We start from the raw sequence: 19353 nt of genomic DNA, 5'->3' as shown, positions 1-19353 counted from the left end.
TATATATCTGATGGAATCGGGACCCTCACCTCTCTCTCACTTGCAAGTTTATGCAATGAATAAAAAACTCATAAGATTCATTAGTTCCATGCATGGCAATATGTGCAGCTCCAGAAGGACTTGCTCACTTTCTTTGATCAGTAACAGCTGGAGAGAAAGGATCACAGTAGTATGTACAGGTAGTGGACAAAAAAATGGAAACACCAATGTAAAGTCACTTAATAGGGCGTTGGGCCACTGTGGTATCCCGCTCTGTGGAGTTCTCGGCCGATTGTTTTTGATTAAACTGGCTGCTTGCGCCCCAGGTTGAAATTTTCAGTCAATTGATCTGCAGTTGCTCGCCTGTTTTACCTTGCACTTCGAATTAATGCACGGATATCACAATCCTGGAGTATGTGCCAGGCCCACCGAAAAGGCGGGGAGGATGGGGAAATTTCTCCGGGGCCCAACGCCCCGAAGGGGGGCCCTGATGAAAGGGGAACTTTTTTTTTTTTTTAATATATATAAAATATTTTAAAACAACTAGCCCTGTACAAGACCCTTTGCGTTCCCACCAACTCATTAAAAAGAAAAACTCCCGTACTGCACCCCGAGCCGATGTGCTTCTGTTGTGTAATGATTGTGTATCCAGGCGCAGTCAAACACTTCCTTTCACACAATGATTTGAACTTTCGCATTTCATATTTTACTACACCAAAAAGCTGAAAAAAAGGAATAGCAATTTACTGTATTTTGCGGGACATGCCAGCCCATGATGGCTCTCGGCAGCCCTGGTATGCGCTTCCGCCCACTGTTGCCCTTTGCTGATGATGTCTTTCCCTTGGAGTTGAGCTGTCTTGGTCACAGAACCTCCTGCCAAACGCGCCCCAACAATCACCCCTCTTTCAAAGTCACTGAGGTCTCCTCTTGCAGCCATGCTAGCCATTATTACTGGCAACCAGGCCTGTCCAGCATTTTTATACATGACCCTAAGAATGCTGGGATGTTATTGGATTTCAATATACTTGATGTCCCTCATTTACCCAGGTGTTTCCATTTTCTTTGTCCACTACCTGTAGCTTTCCTCTAACTTCACCTGGTTGGCTGTTTCATGCATTTATAACTGTGTAAAAAGTGCTTCCTACCTTCTGTTGTAAACATACCTTTAATTACTTAGCTTCCACTGATGCCCTCTTTCCCCACTTGTCTTAAATCTGAAGTAGCGACTGTTAAACCTGAGACCATTCAGACTTTTTCTAAACTTGGGGGGTTCATTGTGGATAATTGAAACAGGCACAAGTGCGAGGAGGAGGGATAGGGTTGGGCAATTTTAGTACTCCTTTATGAACTCTAAAATATACTCTGTGCTTCAGAATGCCCCTATAATAAAGCAGGATAGTATTTATTTAAATCAAACCTGTTTGTGACTTGCAAGACAGGTGTTGTTGGTATGTGCTTCTAGTTTCATTTCTGCATCTGATATAAACAGGATTTTTTGCATACTGGGTCAATGTTCTTGAAGACCTGCAGTGGACACGCTGTGGAGAGTTTGAACTTCTTCAGCAGGGAGTCTATCAGGTATTCACTTCATTTCTTGAAGATTAAAAACACACACAACATAAGAAAAGCAGTTAGTTCTGTTATGTACAGAAAAAATCAATTTGTGTTATGCAGGTGAAATTATTTTTATTACCTGCTGCATTTTGATATTGGTGGTGGGTGAATGAAGTGCTTGGGTGTTGGCTGCTGTCCTTTAGTTACAGTATAAAGTCAAGTTCAGATTCTGAAAGTGGTCTAAAATGGCTCTTGTGATGGCGGTCCACAATGAAAAGCGCTATATAAAAATAAATATATTATTAGTATTATTATTATAGTGTGGTTAGATAGGATGCAGTACACACAAGCTGAGAAATATATTTATATATACTGTATAGATCCATGGGTGAAAGTGGCCAATGATCATTTTGAAGGAAACTCCTGGGGCAAAACCAATCTTTTGGCCGGGGGTCCGTCTAGCCCCCAGAAGCTCAAAGTTGTACATACTCTCAAATGCACTCTGAGCCATTTTAGACCACTTTCAGAAGCAAATTTGAACTTGACTTTGTAAAAAACAAAATCAAAACTGACTTCTTTCAACTTTTCATTTTACCAGATGAATCAACCTGATAAATCACACGTGAGGCTCGTTAACAAACAGTTTTTGAAATGTTACTCATCAAACCTTTTACATGTATGCCTATTTCACATAATATTAGTTTTATAAAACCTGCAGAAATATACAATATCTGCTCAATTAAATGTGGTAAAGCAGTTTTTAATGAGTCAAATGGCAATAATCTGAAACGTTGAATAAATGGTGTCAGATAAAAAAACAAAAAACTAAAACCAAACACTGTACTGTATGTTTTTCCCATTTGGTTAAAGAAGCTTGCTAATAAAGGATAGCTTGGCACGGCCTTCAGTTCCAGTAGAACGTTTTGCGATGTGACATCCAAACAGGATTTTCACTGCTGAAGTCTCGTAAGCATAATGTACGACTTCTGGATATGTTTCCATGCAAAAAAAACAAAACAAAAAAACAGATTTTTTGGTAAATTGTACAGCTTTACCCAGATTTTAAGTTGTACAATGCTTTAGACGCGCACTTGTTATAGCGTGTGGTGAGTGCGTGCTACATCGCATAAATAGTGACTGTGAAGAGAGAGTGACGACTTTCTAAGCTATGTTGAAACCCGGCCAATGGCTCCAGGCCAAAATAAATTGTTGGGAGCCACTTCAGGAGCAAGTTGGTTGCTACTATACTCAACTTCTTAAAATATAACAACTTGTTAAAACACTAAAATGATACTAAAACAGTAACTTATGTTGCCTCATTCTGTTGAATAGGTAATATATGCAGCGGAAGACCGCAATGAACTGAGCATTTTATATTTGAGATATTTTGCAAGTGTGGTGTATGGAATTGGTGACAGCACCTCTAATTATGTACAGCTGTAATGTGGGGAATAGCATGCTGCAGCTCCCATGCTCAGTGTTAGTTAGTGGAGTCCTGCTCTGAGAGCTTGTAACACAGCCAGCTCTTTTGTTTCTTATTGTACACGATGTAACCATTTATTGTTTCAGTAAAAAACAAGTTTAAATTTTGGTGATTTTGTTATTATTTACAATATTAAATACTCCACAGTAAACACAATATGATATATTTTAGATATCTCCAGACCATTCTTTTTCATTACCACAATCTGAAAGCTAAGTTTAGTGTATGGCAAGTTTTTCTACTGCATCAAGAAGCTAGAGTACATTTCATTTTTAATTCCCTAAATGTTTGTTTTTTTCTCAGGAGTACACTTCCTAATTACAGTCCCAAGTATTTATATGGGATCTACTGTCACCGTTGTTAAAATGGTCAGTTTTGAGAAATAAACTTTGTTTTCCCTGCAGCAGCTGACCCAGCTTTAGTACAAAACCCTACACTTACTGTTTTTCATTATGGTAATGTCTTATATCTGGGATAGATGCGGCTGCTAAAGAATGCAACAAACAATTTAAAGAAAATCAGTTTGTGTTAACTTGATTTGAGTGGTGAAAGACAACATTGGTTTATTGGAGTTCACAAAGATAACTTTTTTCAGGTTGATAAGGTAACATTTTATTTAATTTACCTTTTGCTGCGTTTCAGCCCTTCATTATAATTATTTTCTTTATTTTAAGTTTTCTATTTTAACGTGTCACATATTGTAATGTCTTGCTGTAAATAAAGGCACACACACAGTATGGCCACGCCCCCTGCTGCTACACTGCCTCTGCCTGCGTTCAGAGCAATATAACGACTTTTATTACTTAAAAAACAACAAAAAAAACGAAAATTTAAATTATGAGCGAATATCCGAACATGAAAATCCTGTGTTCGTCCCAACACTAATATATATATATATATATATATATATTGTAAACGAGCGGCACTCACTCGGGTTCGTGCCCCTTTAAAAATACAACCCAGAAATGGAGTTTTCAGCGCTGTCGCGCTATTATTTTTAATAAACACAAAAATAAAACAAAATACAAACAAACACCTAACTCCGTTTGGAGCGCTTACTAAACAGGTATTTCCCTGACTAACTTGCAGGACGGCTAAGCCATTTACCTGACACACAGACACAAACTGGTTTAACACAGCACTTACTATTAGGACTGCTCGGAAGCAGAGCACCTTCCTTCTGCCTCCTTCTACTCAGCAGCCTTGCGCAGGCAGACTGCTCCTCTTAAATACCCTGCACCTGGTCCCAATTTAGCAATAGCTACCAGGTGCAGGGGATAATTAATAATAAAACAATTAACAAAAGGTGCATTCTCACATGTTTCTCTCGCAGGGAGGTTTTAACCCCCTCCCTGCTGTCTCTCACAACCTGCTATCTCACAATATATATATATATATATATATATATATATATATATATATATATATATATAGGGTAGGCGTGGCATCCAGTACATAAGCTATTGTAACAAAATGTTGAAATGAACAATACAAAGGTCCAGGGTGATCACTTGTTGTTTTCAATATTACTGTGTGTTAATAAATAATGGACCCTCTCCATTAAGTTGGAAGTCAAGATTTGTATTAATTTTGCATGAAACTGTTTCTGTTAGCTATTACTGTATAGTATGACCACCGAGGAACACACTCCTGTGTCTGTACCTTCAACTGCATACAGTCCTCTGATTTCTGAACTGCCCTCAATCAAAAATCCTGCCATAGGTTGTTACTGCAAGCAATGTACTAGATTTTGCTCTTGCTTCAGATGCAAGACATGCCTGTAATTCAGTCACTGTGTAATATCCCTCTGCAGAAACGTCAGAGATGTCCTCAGAGAAGAGCGTGCCAGGTGAGGGGACTCGAGAGGCTGAACTCGAGGTAGAAATGAAGAAAACGCAGGTCAGACAAATCACTCACTTTCCTGAGGACACCAGAGAAGTGCCCAGCTCAGAGAGAGAACTGGACGCTAAAGCCATCATCCCAAATCCTCAAGACCAGGACAGCCCTGAGGGTCCAGCAGACACGTCACCAGTCACCTCTACTGCTGCTGGACCAAATATCCCTGAGATTGCTGAAGACACTGCACCTACCACCTTCACTATTCAAGATCACAATATCCCTGAGATTGCTGAAGACACTGCACCTGTCACCTGCACTGCTCAAGATCACACTATCCCTGAGATTGCTGAAGACACTGCACTTGCCACCTACACTGCTCAAGATCACAATACCCCTGAGATTGCAGAAGACACTGCACCTGTCACCACTGCTCAAGATGACAATACCCCTGAGATTGCAGAAGATGAGTCACCTGTCACCTGCAGTGATCTAGCAGGAGACACGCCAGTCATGGGTCCATCACATACATCACCTGACATCTCCACTCCTCCGGAATCTACAGTTCCAGAGGATCCAGCAAACAGTCCATCCACTACCCCAGCGTCTGTGTCCCCTCCTGGAGAGATAAAGATAGACTCAGTGGAAATCGATTCTGTCTCTCTGAGCTGGGGCAGTCCTGCTGGTATGGACGTGATCCCACCCAGTTTGAAAATCACCTATTCAAGCTCTGTCAAGGACAACACTCTTTCCATCACTGCACCCTCAAATTCCACTTTCATCCCAAAGCTGAGACCTGGGAGAGAGTACAGCTTCACAATCACCGCAATGGTAGAGAATGGGACCGAGAGCACGGCTGTTTCAGCATCTGTCTGTACAAGTAAGGATCAGTTCTCTGTAACTCAGGGTATTAGCCTCATAGATCGTCTCTACTTCTTTTTTGTCTCATCCCAGCTCAAGTAGACCAATTTCTTGTATTTCATACATTTATGATGATACATAAACCACATGTGATGGAGAAAAGGGTTCCAGGGAAGGTGTTGTGTTCATCAATACAGCTGTGTAGCTCATGCCCTGTTGGTCTGAAGCTTGACCTAGACAGGAACAGTTAGTATCATTTTAAAGACTGTTTTGTATCCACAGGTAAGGATTTGGTATTCACAACTCTTCTGTTGATTGCAAATCTACCATTCTACTCTAAAGTGACACAACTTTCTCTTGCAGAACCATCCCCTCCTGGAGAGGTAAAGATAGACTCAGTGGAAAGCAATTCTGTCTCTCTGAGCTGGAGCAGTCCTTACAATATGGATGGGATCCCACACACCTTTTACATTACCTATTCTAGCTCTGGTAAGAGTCACCAAGACTCCATCACTACACCCTCCAATTCCACTGTCATCTCTGAGCTGAGACCTGGGAGGGAGTACAGCTTCACAGTCACCACAATGCTAAAGAATGGGACCCAGAGCACGCCTGTTTCAACATCTGTCTGCACAAGTAAGTATTTATTTGCAATTATTCTTCTGAATATTAGTCTCTCAATCTAGCTGTTACATCAATTCTCTTTTCTCTTGCAGAACCGTCTCCTCCTGGAGAGATAAAGATAGACTCAGTGGAAACCGATTCTGTTTCTCTGAGCTGGGGCAGACCTGCTGGTATGAAAGAGATCCCTCACAGTTTTAAAATTTCCTATTCAAGCTCTGTTGAGGACAACACTCTTTACATCAATGTAGTCTCCAATTCCACTGTCATCTCTGAGCTGAGACCTGGGAAAGGATACACCTTCACAGTCACCACAGTGCTGGAGAATGGGACCCAGAGCATGCCTGTTTCAACATCTGTCTGCACAAGTAAGGACCGGTTCTGTACAACTCAGGGTATTAGCCTTATATATCATTTCTACCTTTTTGTCTCATTCCAGCTCAAGTAGACCAATTTATTGCATTTCATACATTTGTGATGATACATAAACCACATGCGATGGAGAAAAGGGTTCCAGGGAAGGTGTTGTGTTCATGCAATACAGCTGTGTAGCTCATGCCCTGTGGGTCTGAAGCTTGACCTAGACAGTAACAGTTTGTATCATTTTAAACAAATGTTTCAAGGGCCAAACAGGAATTCATTGATGCAAGCCATTGATAAAAAAAAAGGTTTATCACCCCTGTAATCTGGCCGGGCGCCTGCGGGCTTGCCTGCACAGAGCTGCGTTGCCCTCCGACACTGTAGCTCTGAGGTGGCTGCATGGTGAGTCTGCAGTGTGAAAGAATACGGTCGGCTGACGGCATACGCTTCGGAACTCTCATACAGTAGTGCTCGAGGGGTTATTGCTTTGCAGTTGAGTTTAATTTAAACCTTGGGCAATGTTGCCACCTGCTGGCAGGCTGGAGAATGATAAGACAGCAGCTTAAAACACTTGACAATAATTAACAGCTTTTATTTGCTGAAATAAGAAATAAATTAGTCATTTTACTGTCTGTCAAAATCAAACTCTGTCAGTAACAGAGCAGATCATGTAAGAATGCGCTCACAAATGATGCTGTTACATCTGCAGTGTAATAGCCAGTGGCAAGCATATCCATCACTTGTACAAACCAATCAGCCTCCACTCAGAACACAGTTTTCCCATATCCCAATACCTAATATACATGAATAGGGCATTGGTGCATTTCTTATGTTCAAGTGTAGTCACAAGTGAATCATTATTTCCATGTAAAAAAAAAAGGTAGACACTCTTGTGCTCCAAAGTACTTATTATTAAGCTAAGTAGAGACCTGTTACTGTTTCCCTTTCAGAAACACATCTAGAAGATTTGCTGTGCATGCTGGGACTGGAGAACTGCTTCCCAGGCAAGATTACGTTGAGTACTGTCCTTGAGATCGGTACAGAGAGTATTACAGATGAACCGATTCAATCACTGAAAAAACTCCCCTGGTGCTTTCTGAAAAGACTAATGATGGTAAATGTGACAGCTCGGAGTACCAAGTGCAGTGCTGCTGAGACAGATACAGACTCGATATTGCAAGACCTTGACAGTGTTCTTGAACTTACAGCTAGTAATGATGATCAAGACACAAATATAATCAATCCACTTGATCTCTTAGTAGCACTCTTTCTGTGCTCAGACAGCTTCCTGCAGCAGGAAATGATGTTAAAAATGTTGATGTGCCAGTTTGCTGTACCTCTCTTGCTCCCTGACTGCAGCACCAGTCAGTGTACATTAATGCTGTGGGCCATGCGAGACATTGTGAAGAAGTTTAGACCCCGTTCATTAGCTGACTCAAAAGGGTTTGTAGAAGACAGTATAGTCAGCACTGCCATGCCAATGATCTCTTTTGTCAGGCTGGGTGACTGCAGTTTATCAAAGTCTCAGATTCTGAATCAGGTTCTCAGTAACCCCCAGCAGTACCATGATTTCTTTACCCATCGTGACATGGAATGTGGAAATGTTCCACGGAGAATTTCAAACGGTCTAGTGGAAATAGGTTGGTACCTTCCTTGTGGAAAGAAAAACTTGGACATCTTTCCAGAACCTATAGCTGTTGCCAACCTTCGTGGAGATCTCCTTTCCTTTCAGAAACAGTTTTCCATTTTATGTCAAACATCCTCGACAGTCTTCATATTTTTTGACAGTATTGCGGAGAGCAAGTGCAAGCTCTTGTCCTCTGCAGGAGATATTAAAGCCCAATTGTATTTGGTTGGAAATTTTCCAAATACAACAGAGAAAAAAAACTTTCTGAAAAACTTGGCTTCACAATTACAATTAAGTACAAGTCATATCCTATTGAAGAATAAGCAGACCAATGACGCAGAGTTTGTGTCAAAACTGCGCTTAACTATGAATGACATCATGGAAAACTGTCAACACACAATGACTATTGAAGGCATGTCTGCTGAAGCACATGAATTGGGGATTCCTGTAGATGAAGACTGCACTGCATGTCAGAACGCTAAGAGAAGTGCTGCAGAAATCACATCTAAAATCAACGATGTGGTGCGATATAAAGAGGATCAGTTGCCATTGCAAGGGAAGCTTTGGAAGGAGCTGGCTAAAATAGAAAAGGAGGAGTGTAGACTACAGAAGGCAGGAGACAAACCTCTTGAACAATATAAAGCCAATCTGCAAAGAGAAAAACAGAAACTGAGACAACAGCAAAGCAGTTATAATATGTCTGAAGCAATCGGATGTTTCTTTACTGCTATATCCAATGAAAGCAAAGAAGAACGATCCTATTTTCTAAAGTGGATGAGGATGAACTTGGATGTTATAGCACGAAAGAAACTTTCCGGTCTTCGTGATGAATACAAAGAAAAGTGTTGCAAGTTCTCAGAGAACAAAGACATAATTGCAGACTTGGATAGACAAATATCAGACAGCTCTTTAGGAATTGAACATTTCATGCGTGAGATGGGGCAGCTTTATGAAGCAGCGTGCTCCCTTCCTCCAAGTAATGCATATCGTCTGCAATTTCAAGATCTTCCCAGTTTGGGGGCAGATCTGCTGTTGGACGGCTTCCCTCTTGAGCTGGTGGATGGAGATGCATCAAATATCCCTGTAAAATGGGTGACTGATGTCCTAACTGAGCTCCACAGGAAAGTCCAACCCAAGAGCAGGCTGCTGGTTGTAACAGTGCTGGGAGTCCAAAGCACTGGGAAGTCTACCCTCCTCAACACAATGTTTGGGGTTCAGTTTGCAGTTAGCAGTGGCAGATGCACAAGAGGAGCCTTCATGCTGTTAATCAGAGTCAAAGAGGATCTTAAAGGAGTGCTGAAATGTGATTTTATCTTGGTAATCGACACTGAAGGTCTGAAATCTCCAGAACTGGCACAACTAGAAGACAGCTACGAACATGACAATGAGCTTGCAACACTGGTTGTAGGTTTGAGTGACGTCACCATAATAAACATTGCAATGGAGAACTCCACAGAGATGAAGGATATCCTACAGATCGTGGTGCACGCCTTTCTTAGAATGGACAAAGTGGGGAAGAAACCAAACTGTCAGTTTGTGCACCAGAATGTGGGGGATGTGTCTGCTCATGACAACAATGCAAGGGACAGGAATAAGCTTCTAGAACAGCTGAATGAGATGACACAGGCAGCTGCCAGGATGGAGAAGCTAGATCCTAACACCAAACTCACAGATGTAATGGAGTATGACCCCGAACACAATAACTGGTACATCCCTGGCCTGTGGCATGGCATTCCTCCAATGGCTCCAGTGAACACAGGCTACAGTGAAACGGTGTATGAGTTCAAGAAGAGTTTGATTGAAGTGTTAAAAAGCTGCAAATTCCAAACACTTAAAGAGTTCCTGGAGTGGACAAGAAGTTTGTGGAAAGCTGTTAAATATGAGAACTTCATCTTCAGCTTCAGAAACAGTCTAGTGGCTGAGGCTTACAGTAATGTGTGTGTTGAATTTAATAAATGGGAATGGGCCTTCCAAAAGCACATGTACAACTGGCTGGCAACTGCTGAGACAAGGATTTCAAATACCAATGAGCAGTCCTCAAACCTTGATGAGTTTCTCAGCAGTTTACAAGCAGAGGCATTTCAAGAACTGACATCACAAGAAATGACATCTCTGGAGAAACTGACTAAATACTATGACAGTAAGGAGGGACATGTTAATCTTGTAGAAAGCTACAGAGCCACCTTTGAGAGAAGCATTAAAACTCTTAGGATTGAAACTGAAAACTCTGTGACAAACAAGTTGACAGCAGCGATTGATTTTCAAAAAGAAATGAAGAAAGTACATGATGTCAATGAAAAGCATAAAGCAATATTAGAGGAAAGAGTATTGCAACTGCTAGCAAAGTGTAGGAAAAGAAATAAGGATTTATCTGAGGAGCAGCTGAAAAACAAATTTGAAAAGATGTGGGAAGAGACAGTGAAGAGACTGGATTTTAAAGGTTTAGAGAAAATAGACATTGGATTAGATGTTTTTAATCAATTGAGAAACAAATTAAAAAGAAATGTAGGTGCAGTTAACATGGTGTTAAATGAGGCCACAGATCTGACTGAATATGGAAAAACACAGTTTAATGTAACTGATAAACACTTTGATCCTGTATGGTGCAAAAAACACCACGCTGATCCCATGGACCTGTCAACAAACCCCAAAGAGGAAGCAGAGGCGATGGTGAAATCTGTAACAGAACAGTGCATGGAGTTTGTAGCAAACAAAAAAAGGAGTAAAACTGACTACCATGAGACGTACACCAGAGAGCTGTTAGAAATGATAGATGTCAAGCTGAAGGGAACTGAGAAGCTCCAGACCAACGCCCAGTTTGAGGTTGATCTGAAGCTGCACATCTGTGGGTTTGCTGCCAGGGAATTCCAGCAGATGCACGAAGATTTCATTAAAGTCAATGACCCTCTGAACCATCTGGAAAAGTTCAGGCCGCAGTACAGTTCTGACTTCATAGATCTTTACCACAAGAAGGACCAGAGCCAAAAGAAGGCTGGAGAATTCACTGAGCGCTGCCTCAAGCCTGCAGTGAGGGAGTATGTCAACAAAGCCCTTGGGTTAGATATTGTGGATGAAATGCTGACTGGTGCAGACTCTCTGAAATACAGCACCCGGTCATATTTCCAGCATTCAATTCTGAAACAGCTGCTGGATGACAATAATTTTAAAAAGTATGTGGAATACAGTACAAACTATAACGGTTTTGTCAAGGGTTGGATATTGAATCGTATTATTGATCAGTTTTCAAACAGTAAAGCCCTTTCAGATTTACAAGTGAAACGTTTTGAAGCAATAACAAAAAAAATACAAGAAGCCATTGAAAAAGAAAAGAAGACTTTAACAAAGAGCGAAACCATTTTAACGCTTCTTAAAAAGATCTGCAGTAATTTAAACAGTGACATTGTGATTTCCACAGGCAATCTTGGATTAACATTTATCCATAACAAAGCAAACAGAGAAGAGTTCATTGAATATCTTCAGAAGAGTGTGAATGAAATGAAGACATCTCTAAGTGCTGAAGTTTCTCAAGGGTGTGATATCAATAAGAAACTAAACAAGCTGCCATTTAAGCCACAGGACGAGCTGTTTAAGAGGATGTTTGGCTGTGGAAAGCAGTGTCCGTTCTGCAAGGTCCCCTGTGAGGCAGGAGGCAAGGACCACGAACAACACCACGCATCCGTGCATCGACCTCAGGGTCTGGGTGAACACAGATGGTCCAAATCTGAAAAACTAATGGTAGATGTATGCTCAACTGCTGTACAGAGTTTCGTGAGATTTCAGAATAGCGACACACAAGGGAAGTATCATCCCTATAAATACTATCGGAAATTCTACCCTGACTGGAACATTGCCCCCGACGCCAGTATTGAAGCCTCTGACTACTGGAAGTACATCCTGACTGCATTTAATGAACAATTTGCAGAGGAGTATAAGGCAAAGCCTGCTGATATCCCTAAGCAATGGAGAAGAATAACAAAGGAACAAGCACTGAAGAGTATTAATGAGGTGTATAACATGGAGTAAATAAACAGAAGCTCGTTACCTACTCCCAGTGTTTAATTTGTGCCGGGGCGTGCAGTCACATTCCCAGTTCATCTAGTTAAAAAATCTCATAAAATGCTTTCTTTTTAAATTCTCAACACAGTTGAATCAAGTTTGCAAGATCTTGCGTGCGCGCTAAAGAGAGACAGTCCGCTGCCACGTTTGTAGCCTCCTTTAAATTACGATTTCAGCTTAAGTAAGATGACACTGGCTGCTACTCTATTATTATTATTATTATTTATTTCTTAGCAGACGCCCTTATCCAGGGCGACTTACAATTGTTACAAGATATCACATTATACATTATTTCACATTATACAGATATCACATTATTTTACATACAACTACCCATTTATACAGTTGGGTTTTTATTGGAGCAATCTAGGTAAAGTACCTTGCTCAAGGGAACAACAGCAGTGTCCCCCACTGGGGATTGAACCCACAACCCTCCGGTCAAGAGTCCAGAGCCCTCACCACTACTCCACACTGCTGCCCTACTCTATAAATTAATTTTTCTGCACGCACTACTACCTTGTATATGATGTAGAATATGTGAATGTAAACATCTAAAACCAGTACATACAATGCTCTTTCAAATAAACGTGCATGATTTTCAATGTGCGGTTCTTCAGAACGGTATTATTGTCATTGCTTGCGCCCCAGCACCTCTTTATTTACAAATTAAGCACTACCTACTCCTAAAACCATTCTAATGGATGTAGTTAGTGATGGAACACACACTGAATTGGGACGAGGAATCAGAATCAGGCTCTATTTTGAAGGAAGTGCAAAGTTTGCACCAGTTCTTTATGAAAGAAATAAAACAGTTTGAATCTTCTAAACAGAAAACTTAATTGAACTACTGATGTGTGTTTGTTTGATTGTTTTGTTTTGAGCACTCAGTATCAGGCCCTGTGTGGTTCCTTGGTTAATGTCATTTAGATTTTCTTTTGGCTGTAAAGAAAATTGAATCCTGTTTTGAAAATGTACTGTCTGTGTTTGCCTGAAAGCATTTCTTTCAAAAAAACATTGTAAGAATGCATCTCTTTCATTTTCAGTTTTGTTTAAAATGTTATGTCTTTAGATGTGAAACATAATTTAAGTCTACAGTGATGTTAAAAAAAGCAAACATGACTTGCATTTACTGGCACACAAACTATAATGCATGTTCTTGTAAATAATGCCTTTTAATGACCAGGACAATCATTAACGGTTACTGATGTAATCGGAGCTTACTTATTATTAATAGTATTAAACTATCACTACTGGGAATCGTAGTTGTTAAATGAATACACACGTGATTTCATGTTTTGTATTCATTATCTGTTGTACTGGATTACAGCAGTGTTTGACTTCGCTCTCTCTCTCTTTTGCTCGTATCCAACCAGTTTGGGAGTCTTCATGTCAGTCCTGTTACCATGACGACTTCATTAAAATCAACGACAGCAATATGTCCTGCCTGCAGTCCATTGGATAAAGGGGCTGTCTTAATTGATGTGCTGCTTTAAAAGCTGGCTGCTGGATGGTAACCGGGTGTGCCCTTGACCGAAAGAAATTGTGTTTGTGAACGTCAGGGAAAGAGCGAGAGCGCGCCTTTTTGTTTGTTCATTTATTTAGTTAGTTAGATTTGTTTTTAGCGTTTAATGCAGTGTGATTGGAAAATTAATTGTTCTACCCATGAATGAGTTGACAAGCAGATGAGTCGTGATTTGTTTATGATTGCTGTGTGTGGTGAGAACAAACCAAATTTGTGTAGCTGAGGAAGTATACAATTAAACTGACTTTTGTAATATATTGGCTCTCTTTTTTTCTGCTGTTTATTATGTATGGGTTAACTGATTTTATGATGTATCTATTTTAGTGAATTGAAACCGGTAAATTGTATTTCAGTCGTGGTATTAATTGTGTTTTGTATGTGGATTTTAAAACCTATGTTCTGTCTGGAGGTCAGAGGATTGTAAGCTTTGTTTAAAGGATCTATCTCACAGTTATTCTTTACAGTGCTGTCATTTTCATATATTGTCTATTTAGAAACTGAACTTGGTCATTAATCTACCTGAACCATTTTGCCCTGTGCTGCTAATATTTGGCGTTTTTTATGCAAATTTGTTCATTTATATATTGTGTTCATGGTGTTATGCTATATGGGATTTCTTTATTTTGTTTTGATTTGTTGAATAGTTTTATTTTTTTACTTTGTTTTACACTATTGTGATTTTATTGGGAAAGTGTGCAATTGAGCTGATTGGGCTGTTTATTTTTTATTCTGCTCTATATTGTGAAGTGAAGTTTCACTTGGAATCTGTTATTGACATTGTTCTCCTCCCCCACCCTTGTTTCTGTTTGTTTAAAGGGTATATCTTTCTTAAAGATATAATTGATTTGAATTATTCTTGTCTGCATATTTGTCCTATCTGAGATCGACTGTCCAATCCAAAGGAACCTGGCCCTGGGTACTTCATTGATACACAATGATTGTGCTTTTAAACATGTGTTACCAATAGATTGCTTAACTTGTTACTGTGCCTTGTATCTTAGATTACAATACAGTTGAAAATTGTATCGTCTTGTTTTCTGCTCAATGAAATAATAGTATTGGACCTTACACAGATCCTTGCTGTGGATTTTTCATTGTAAAATGAATCACTAGTTGGGTCTAGATTCTGTGATTTCTGCTTCTGCTCATACTTACTAATAAAGTTGAATTACACTTTGCAGTGTTGTGTGTTTCAGTTGATTTCCTAAGAGCTCTCATCACCTCACATGCTGGCTGGTTGCGGGTCAGTTGATCTCCAGGTTTTCTTTATTGAGAAGCACCTCGATCCTAGCATGAAGACAGAGTCCGGGTGTTACATGTTTGAAATGAATGTCTATTTAATCTGCTACTACTTTCTGTCCACACTGAAAGATCACTGATGAGTCTGACACAGACAGAGCAGCATTAAAACATGAGCAATCTAGGAGGCTGTGTGGTCCAGTGGTTAAAAAAAAAGGGCTTATAACCAGGAGGTCCCCAGTTCAAATCTCACCTCAGCCATTGACTCATTGTGTGACCCTGACCAAGTCACTTCACCTCCTTGTGCTCCGTCTTTTAGGTGAGACATATTTGTAAGTGACTCTGCAGCTGATGCATAGTTAACACACCCTTGGATAAAGGCGTCTGCTAAATAAACAAATAATAATAATAATAATAATAATAATCTCCATTGTGGGGCTGGCTGGCCATTAGGATATACACATTTCAAATGTATTTATTTAACCAGGATAAAAACCCTTGAGCTATATCTCATTTCAAGGGGGTCCTGGCTACAGCAGTACAGTGGTCAGTGAATTCTGATTAGGTTTCTATTTGCTCATCAGTAAAATATGACGTTGACAACAGACACAAACCTCCATGAAACCCGCGGATTATGATACTTTCTGTTTCATCTATTTAAAAAAATCGAAAGACCACCAGCTCTAATTTAAAAACGATTTCCTCATGTGGCTGTTATTGTATGCAGTAAAGTCAGTAAGTGGGTAATTAAACCAGGAAAGTCGAAACGCTGGAGACATCTTACTCTCTGATCAATGTATGGAACTGGAGTGGAAGAGAATATGGGAATAAAAACTCAGCGTTTCTCCATTTCACTTCAAACTATTAACTATTCATTTTAATTATTTGTTTGAATTAAATTAAACTCAGTCAGTATTCAAATTCTCTCAGCTGGACCGTCTTTGATAAACTCGGCCCGTCTTTCTGTGCCTATAGATTCAGCTGCTGTTTAAAGAGCAGCTGAGCATTATTTAAGGAGCCACGCTACTTCAAAAAGTAATCAACCCGTTTGTGGGAATACTTCAGAAAACTAATAAACAATATATATATATATATATATATATATATATATATATATATATATATATATATATATATATATATATATATTAAAAAATATACCAAAAAAAACATTCATGGATTTGAGATAACACTGGACTGTCATAGTCATTTATTAATAATTTAAGAAATATAGGTAACATATTCATGCATTATTATACTGTGTATAGTTTTAAAAATCATTAGAGAGTGCATCTAGCATTTTAATTGTCCAGTCTAGAGAACCGTTTATACACTTGTATGATTAACTCAAACACAGCATTTACTTTCAGAATCTGGCTAAACACCTTCTTTAGCCCAAGTTATTCAGAGCATCAGCAATCTGGGAGCGTATATGAAGGCCTCTATCCATCAGTCTGTGTGTCAAGCTTATGTGTTTCCATGTGGACACAGTGCACTCTCCCTGACACTATACTTTTAATATTATATAAAGTGTTCTCTCAGCTTGGCTAAACGCCCAGTTTCTTATCATGCTGTCCAGAGCTCCATCTGTTACAACTAACATTCCTTTAAAAAGACGTTGTGGATTTCCCTCCTTGACAAACACAAAGCCCTTTTCAGATATGAATTCCTTTAAATTAAGTGCTCGTCCGTTTAGCTATAGATATTTATAATAACTGGTGAGCTATTGTTTATATATATATATATATATATATATATATATATATATATATATATATATATATATATATATATATATATACACAGTCACCTCCAAAATTATTGGCACCCTTGATAAAGATGAGCAAAAAAGGCTGTATAAAATAAACAACACAGATAATGCGCTATATTGTATGCTCAAATATATGGGAAAACCATATTCTTTTATTCTAATACAATTGCTCAGAGAAAAGGTTTTTTATTAACAAGTAATAAAACATTTTCTCAAAAAGATAGGTGTCAGAATTATTGGCACCCCTAAAGATTCTTATAAATAAAATCAAACAAAATTAAATCTGCATTGACATTCTACTTCTTTAAGTTCATCTCAGTCTTAAGGAACTGTATTGTGGCCTTCCATGGCTTCCTGTTTCACTGGGGTATAAAAATGAGGTAACACGCATATAAAATCCATTTGTCATCCATCAACATGGGGAAAGGCAATGAACTCACAAATGAAAAGAGACAAATGGTTGTTGACCTTCAGGCAATGGGTACAAAACAATTACCACTATTAGGGCAATAATTAAGAAGTTCAAAACCACTGGAACAGTGGTAAACTTGCCTGGTAGAGGACGCAAGTGTATCTTGCCCCCACGCACAGTGAGGCAGATGGTTCGGGAGGCAAAGGGAAATCCAAGGGCCACAGTTGGAGAATTACAGAACTTGGTTGCATCTTGGGGTCACCAAATCTCCAAATCTACAATTAGACGCCACCTCCATGCCAATAGTCTACTTGGAAGGGTTGCCAGAAAAAAGCCTTTATTGAGAGCAACCAACAAACGTAAGCGCCTGGAGTTTGCTAAATGGCATTGGCACTTCGACTGGAACCGGGTGCTATGGTCAGATGAGATGAAAATAGAGATCTTTGGCCACGCACACCAGTGGTGGGTTTGGCATCGAAAGAAGGATGCGTGTGCAGAAAAGAACCTCATACCTACTGTAAAATATGGTGGTGGATCTTTGATGTTATGGGGCTGTTTTGCTTCCAGTGGTCCTGGGGTCCTTGTTAAGGTCAACAGCATCATGAACTCTACCCAATACCAGGACATTTTAGCCAAAAACCTGGTTGACGCCGCCAGGAGGCTGAAACTTGGCTGCAAGTGGATCTTCCAGCAAGACAATAACCCCATGCACACATCAAAATCCACAAAGAAATGGTTAATTGACCACAAAATCAACATTTTGCAATGGCCATCTCAGTCTCCGGACTTGAACCCCATTGAAAACCTGTGGTTTCAATTGAAGAGGGCAGTCCATAAGCGCAGACCGAAGGATATCAAGGATCTGGAAAGATTCTGTATGTTGGAATGGCCTAAGATCCCTCCCAATGTGTTCTCCAATCTCATTAAACATTATAGAAAAAGACTCAGTGCTGTTATCCTTGCAAGCAGGGGGGTGCACAAAGTATTGAAAACAAGGGGGCCAATAGTTGTGACTCTTCATTTTTTTTGGAAATAAATTTATAATTTGAGAAATGTGTAATTTTCATTGATTCCATTGAATCATTAATAAAGTCAAATATATTCCACATGTTGGAAAATTACAATATAGCTCAGTACTGGTATTATTTATTTTATACAGTCTTTTTTGCGCATCTTTACCAAGGATGCCAATAGTTTATACAGTATATATATTTAAAATTATTTATCAGTCCTAAAATTCTAGGTGATACAAAACTTTTGTCCATAGCTGTATATCTATCTGTCTGTCTGTCGGATGAAAGCTGCTGAATAATGTTACGTTAACATTGAATTGCACACCGCTTTGCAGTTTTCCATAACGACAAAACTGACATTTCGAAATCTAACATGAAATACTACTGTACTACTAGTATGGCTTCCCATGTGCACACAGTGGCCCTAGGCCGTGGTGATCTGCTTTTTCATGTGATTGACAGCTCTGATTTTGTATTGGCGGCTGTGGTAGGTTATAATAAGAACATAAGAAAGTTTCCAAATGAGAGGAGGCCCCATTCAGCCCATCTTTGCTCGTTTGGTTGTTAGTAGCTTATTGATCCCAGAATCTCATCAAGCAGCTTCTTGAAGGATCCCAGGGTGTCAGCTTCAACAACATTACTGGGGAGTTGGTTCCAGACCCTCACAATTCTCTGTGTAAAAAAGTGCCTCCTATTTTCTGTTCTGAATGCCCCTTTATCTAATCTCCATTTGTGACCCCTGGTCCTTGTTTCTTTTTTCAGGTCCCCTGGGTCGACATTGTCTATACCTTTTAGAATGCTGAATGCTTGAATCAGATCACCGCGTATGTCACGGATATACTTATTCTAGTTTTGTAAAATTACAAACTTTCAAGAAGTATTCCAAGTTAGTTACCACTTTGAAAATATACCCCCTATTTATTTAGGCAGGTTTTTATTTTGTATAGAGATTAGTTAAAAAGTCAGTTTTGGTGCCAATTATAATACCAGTATGCAATGAAAAATCTAAAACTGATTAC

General features: G+C 39.5%; 1 protein-coding gene across 1 annotated transcript; it reads left to right on the top strand.

Annotated features, from left to right (window-relative positions):
• The first annotated feature begins 1449 nt into the window (after positions 1-1449).
• LOC117398267 (interferon-induced very large GTPase 1-like) lies at positions 1450-14127 on the top strand. Its single transcript, XM_033997226.3, has 5 exons — positions 1450-1557; positions 4830-5732; positions 6077-6349; positions 6430-6702; positions 7645-14127. The coding sequence occupies exons 2-5, from the start codon at positions 4841-4843 to the stop codon at positions 12342-12344; spliced, it is 6138 nt and encodes a 2045-aa protein (XP_033853117.3). The 5' UTR covers positions 1450-1557; positions 4830-4840; the 3' UTR covers positions 12345-14127.
• The last annotated feature ends 5226 nt before the right edge of the window (positions 14128-19353 follow it).

The sequence above is a fragment of the Acipenser ruthenus genome, chromosome 54, assembly GCF_902713425.1.
Source record: "Acipenser ruthenus chromosome 54, fAciRut3.2 maternal haplotype, whole genome shotgun sequence".
In the NCBI taxonomy this organism is placed as follows: Eukaryota; Metazoa; Chordata; class Actinopteri; order Acipenseriformes; family Acipenseridae; genus Acipenser; species Acipenser ruthenus.
Note: the sequence above shows the minus strand (reverse complement) of the source record. Positions and strands in the feature narration are given on the sequence as shown.

Bases quoted from the DNA above. Each gene is read 5' to 3' on its own strand.
- LOC117398267 (XM_033997226.3), top strand. From the start codon at position 4,841: ATGTCCTCAGAGAAGAGCGTGCCAGGTGAGGGGACTCGAGAGGCTGAA. The intron at 5,733-6,076 runs GTAAGGATCAGT...TTTCTCTTGCAG, and splicing joins TTCAGCATCTGTCTGTACAA to AACCATCCCCTCCTGGAGAG. The intron at 6,703-7,644 runs GTAAGGACCGGT...TTTCCCTTTCAG, and splicing joins TTCAACATCTGTCTGCACAA to AAACACATCTAGAAGATTTG.